General features: G+C 40.3%; 1 protein-coding gene across 1 annotated transcript; it reads right to left on the reverse strand.

Moving 5' to 3' along the window:
• Positions 1 to 291: 291 nt before the first annotated feature.
• On the reverse strand, positions 292 to 3,580 carry LOC120260991 (EIN3-binding F-box protein 1-like). Its single transcript, XM_039268631.1, has 2 exons — positions 3,261 to 3,580; positions 292 to 3,114 (listed from the first exon to the last, which is right to left on the reverse strand). The coding sequence occupies exons 1-2, from the start codon at positions 3,283 to 3,285 to the stop codon at positions 1,136 to 1,138; spliced, it is 2,004 nt and encodes a 667-aa protein (XP_039124565.1). The 5' UTR covers positions 3,286 to 3,580; the 3' UTR covers positions 292 to 1,135.
• Positions 3,581 to 5,691: the final 2,111 nt, after the last annotated feature.

Below are 5,691 nucleotides of genomic sequence, written 5' to 3' on the forward strand. Positions count from 1 at the left end.
ATACAAAGCATGAGAGGATAAAATATGGAAAATCAGTGGCGTCACCAACGAGTGAACAAAAGCAAATGACAGTTGAAACGAAATAGAGGCCTTAGTGGGCGGGGAATAGCAATGCATGATGTGGTGCATCCCAACCACATGAAATGACATAGATATTTCACAACTAAGAATCACCAGTGCAACCACCACCACCACCACCACCACCATCATCATAATCCACAAAAGGGAAAGAATTCGCCATTTCCCCGAACACACGCAAATCCAAACAAAATGATAGAAACCACAAAAAAATTAACTCTGAAAAAGAAGACATTCCAATATAACAACATAGATAATTCATTATTCACTACATGAGAAGGTTGCAGAGATTACAGTCCCAAGTATCATCAGCCTGCAAAAGTAGGGCTTGGTGAAAAAAAACAGCTTAAGAAAGCTGTCATGGCAAAGCTCAAGAATCAGCTGCCATTACCAAAGCCCATGAATTTCCAGGCATATCAAACAGAACCATACAAAAGCAACCCTCACACATAATAGAACAACACTACAACAAACCATAAACAGCAAACAGACTCAACAAGAAGCCCAAACCAGAGCAGCAACATTACCTGAAGAAGCATGCACTACCCAGCAGGACCAATGTGAGGCATGGCTAAAACACCAGAGCAACATAACCAGCAACAGAGATCACCGTCGCATGGCTGCCCCAGCAAGACATAACCAGGACCCAGTAAAAAACGACTGACTGAAAGAAATAAACACACTTAAACCGGAAAGGGTTTAAAACCATCACGGATGGAAACCGCATCTATATCTGAATCTCAGGGATCAAGGCCAAGAGAGAGGATCCTCCCAAAATCATCGGAAGCCAAACATTCCAATAACAGACATCAATGCCTGCAAAAATGAGAAGGAATGGCCGAGAGTCCCTGGAAAATAATGCAGTCCCACACCGAAATGGAAAGCCCACTGTCATGACGAGCCAAAAACTGAAAATAGAACAACCACTGAAGCTAATACTGTTGTCTTTCCATATGTCAACTTGTGCACACGCCGGAGCTAAAAGACCCATTCATACGCAGACTTATAGGCAAAGAATGTCCTGCGTGATTTCTTATTTCTCCTTCCTAATCACAGCTTAGGAGAGGATGTCACACCACCACAGCTTCTCCTCAAGCGAAGCAATCCCTTGGCTGCCAATTAGGTTGCACTGCTGGAGGTTTAAACCAAGAAGAGAACGTCCCATGTTGCCCAAGAATGGCAAGCTTCCTCGAGTCACCTTAGAACAGCCTGAGAAGGAGAGGACTTGCAGATTAAACTGCCTTGCAGAAGCAAGGGCGGCAACACCATAATCGGTGATTGAGCAGCTTGACATATCAAGATCTGTCAACACAGAACAATTCTCAGCAATTGCCAGAAGGCTGGCATCAGTGACCTTCTTGCACCCGTCAAGATGCAGCAGCTGTAGAGTTTCACCATGGGCCCTCACGAGAGGAGAAACAACAGCATCTGTAAGATTCACACAACCACTCAGATTAACCTTCACCAGACGAGATTCAGAGCTATCAATCAGTGGAAGAAGACCAGCATCAGTTGCAGCAACCAGACCGCTGAGGTCCACCTGCTGTAATTTAGGGCAAATTCTACCAACCACAGCTAAGCTGGAGCTGCTGAAACCTGGGCAGTCACGAATTGTCAGAGATCGGAGAGACATGCAGCAGGGGAGTTGGGTAGGGAAAGCATTGATATCCCTAATTCCGAAGCACTTTGACAAGGTAAGGGTCTTAAGCTTGGATGTGCAATTCAAAAGGACGCCAAGCACGCCGAAGAGGGTGACCCTGCTGCACTCCTCCAGCTGCAGGCTCTCAAGTGACCCGGCTGCTCCAGAGAAAGCATTCAATCCATTGTCCGACAAGGTAAAGCATTTCCTGAGGCACAGCTGCTTTAGACTTGGGGAACCCTTGGCAATTGCCTCCAGGCCCAGATCAGTGACACCCCGGCAGGATATGATGGTCAAGTGCTTCAGATTTTGCATGCCCCGTGCATTACCCATGACCCAAAAACCCCTCTCAGAAACGTTCATCAAGCCACTAATCACCAAATCAGTAACAGCCTTCCCGTAGTGTCCAATAACAGCAAGAGCGACATCACTAATGGTCAAATTGTGAAGCTTGATCTTTGAGAGGGTGGTTGAAGCTGAAGAGACCAAGCCTGCAATTCCCTGATCACCCACAAGACGGCAGCCATTAATAGAAATAGATAGCAGTTGAGAACATCTGCGGCCGATGGCTTGAAGTCCCTCATTCCCAACCTTGGAGCAAGACTGGATGGACAAAGATTTCAGGTTGTGGCACTTCTGAGCAACAGCAATCAAACCTTTATCTGAGATCAAAGGGCACTGGCAAAGATCAAGTTTTTCCAACATAGGACACCCATCAGCGATCTCAGAAAGACCCTCGTCGGTGACAAAAGGAACATCCCACATGGACAGAGCAGTGAGGGTAGGGCAGCCATGAGCAATAGCGGCAAGACCAACATCAGTAACACCCCGAGCTGTATTGCTCCCTCGGATCGAAAGCTTTCCAAGTCCACCACGGCCGACCAAGCCAACAGCCATGGAAGCCAATCTCACATCGGTAGCCTCTTTCCCCTCCAAGCACCTAGAGAGATGACCACCCTTAATCTCCTGTTCCTCATCCAAAGTAGCCTCTCCGTTGAGGTCAGGCAGGGGTTTCTTCACAGAATTCAAAAGGGAAACATCCTGCTGAGCAGGAGAAACCTTGCTGCAAGCCTCACCAGCGATCTCAGAAGAACGGATGCTACTGAGAAGGAAAAGCCAGCGTTTGGAAACACAAGCAGAGGCGCTTCGATCTTTGTCAGCGGGGAGACGCCTGAAGATCTCAAAAAGGCACTCATCAGGGAGGACATCGATGGAGCAGGGCTTCTTCAAAGCAAGCTTGGGTTCAGATGGAGCTGTAAGAATGAAAGGGGCGGTGATCCGAGACCTCTTGCGAGGAGGGCAGTAGACATCAACGTTGGGCGTGAGCGACAAGAAGAGGCTCGACGACTCCATGAGATTGGAGTACAAAGGCCCCCCGGGGCGTATGTCTCGATCTCCTGCAACATCATCAACAACAAAAATCAATAGATCTGTAAAAGCAAAAATCCAGTAAATCCAGATCTATGAAGCAGATCCAAACTTTTCAATCAATCAGAAGAACAAAAAAAAGAGATCATAAAAAGAGAGAGAAGAAGATCCACACCTCCGCAGTTAACGAGAGCCGGCATGATTGAAACCCCGGGGAGCCGAAGCTGGAGAAAACCACCGAAAACACCAGCAGATCCACCACCAAAACAATGAAAGAGACAAAATCAAACCAAAATAGCCGCAGATCTAGAGCAGCAAAACGCATTTACAGGAACAAAAGACTCGAAAGAAAGAAGACGAAGGAGAGAAGAGAAAGGAAGAAGGGGTGGGCGTGAAGCGGTGGGCTAAGGATGAGTGGCAGGCAGCCTCTACATTTTATTCCGAGAAGGGGAACGAGATGGATGGATGAGATTGAAGAATACGATGAATCTGGTCCGTTGATAAAAAAAGAAGATTAATAGAAATAACATAATATATGATAATAATAATATAGGAGATTATTAATAATAATTATTGTTTAGGAAGGGTGGGGGAGACAATACGTGAATGACCCAGATGCAATGTATCCGTGGATTCCTTCTCTTGAGATATATTATCTCTTTCTCTCTCTAGAGAGAAGTTTAGTGTGACACCTATGGCCTGCACCCTACCTCAGCGACTCGGTTGTGGCTGAGTTCAATGGGTTCCTCCCCCCTTGCCACATTTATTAATTCTTTCACATTAATTCAAACTCCCTTTTTCCTCTCTCTTTCTATGTCTGCTTTTTCTTTTGTGGCCATCCCCAATGCATTGCATGTGTTCCCCTTTTGTTATTAAAACCCTTCATGCATCCTCATTTTTTTTTTAAATTATGTTTACTTACTATTCTCCACCAACAAAAAAATATATATATATATTATGTTTACCTATATCACGTGACCTGTTAAAATTTAAAATATTTATATACACTTCTACAAATAGTATTTACTTACATGCTTTCAGCATATCATTCTTATTTTGCTTATTTGTATATTTATATTCCTTAAATCAATAGTCATCTAAGTAATTTTATTAAAAAAAGACACTTGCTACCAAAAAAAATAATTATTAAACCATTAAATTACTTTTTACATTTCTTTTAATCATTTTAAAAATTTTAAAAATAAATAAAAATAATCTATTTTTTTTAAAAAGCAACAAGCACTAAAAGACGTGCACATGTGGAGAGCAAAGCTCAACGCCGACCTACGTGTCCTCATCTTGTGCAAGACATGAGGTTTGATCCCTAGTCTTTTCCGAAACGAATGCCTTATACAAAGAACCCAATACCAATTGACCAAAAGACTGTTAGTTAATCTATATTTTTATAAGTTGATTTTCAATCATCAAATTATACAAAAATATAAATACTTGTTTTTTAAGAGTATATAAGTAAACATGATTTTTATAAAAATATACTAATTATTGTCTACTTGTACAGGGACACCCCAGCAATTTTCTTTTGGTTTAAAAAAAAGCAAATACTAAAAATTGTGATAATTTTAATAGTATCTACGAAATCCTATTTTTCTTCACTTGCTAAAAATTTGAGAACTTTATATGTACATATCCTGCTCTCTGTCCTATATTTAACTGGGTTATTCTACCAAATCTTTTAATCAGTTTATAAATATTATATATATAAATATTTTTTTTCATTTTAGTACTTTTTAATTAAAATAAAAATTTTATTTCTGATATGTATACTACTAAGTTACTATATTAAGTATTAAGTCACATGTATTAGAATATTTAATTGATAAATTTTTAGAAACGTTTTATTTTTACAAATAGTATTCACTTTATAAATTAAAATATATAAAATTTAATTATTCAAATCTATGATTAAAAACTATTACATATATATAATCTTCAAATGTTACATAGAGATGAATTTTAGTGACAGGCAAAGAAAGAAGAAGAGATCCGCGTTAAGGATATTGATCGTTCTTTTTAAGTGCTTTTAGTAGTTGGCCCCGTAGAAAATTTAGAAGTAAAAATAATAATAATAAAATATAAAAAGATATAGAAATAAAATAAATAAATAGATGAGCATGCATGCATGCATGACGAATTTCCCATGCCATCCTAAGGATTTGTCTTGCAGCTATTCCAAGTTCATGGAACCAAGACCATCTTGCCTTTGTTTAAATAACGCACTATTAATTAATAATTCTCAGTAGCAGCCACTACAGCCATAGATAGACCCATTAACCATATATTATTTAGTCTTGAATATTGAATAATTAGGTACTTCCTAACTTTCTTCTCCCCTTCTCTTTCACCGGTTTTCTTTTTATTTATTTGTTCACTTTCATAAGCGCAAAAGACTATAGATTAAGTACTAGTCTCCATTGATGGATTCAGCTGTGATGTGTGAATAGAGCTCTTCACTATGTAATTATCAACACATGCATGCACTCACTGCCTTTGAATTTTCTTTTGTTCTTTGTTTTTGGTTGGATTTAAAAGGTAACTTTGACCCCCCCCCCCTCTCTTGTTATTAGGGGTGAAGAATTCCAGTGCTT

This window comes from Dioscorea cayenensis, chromosome 5 (assembly GCF_009730915.1).
Source record: "Dioscorea cayenensis subsp. rotundata cultivar TDr96_F1 chromosome 5, TDr96_F1_v2_PseudoChromosome.rev07_lg8_w22 25.fasta, whole genome shotgun sequence".
NCBI lineage: Eukaryota > Viridiplantae > Streptophyta > Magnoliopsida > Dioscoreales > Dioscoreaceae > Dioscorea > Dioscorea cayenensis.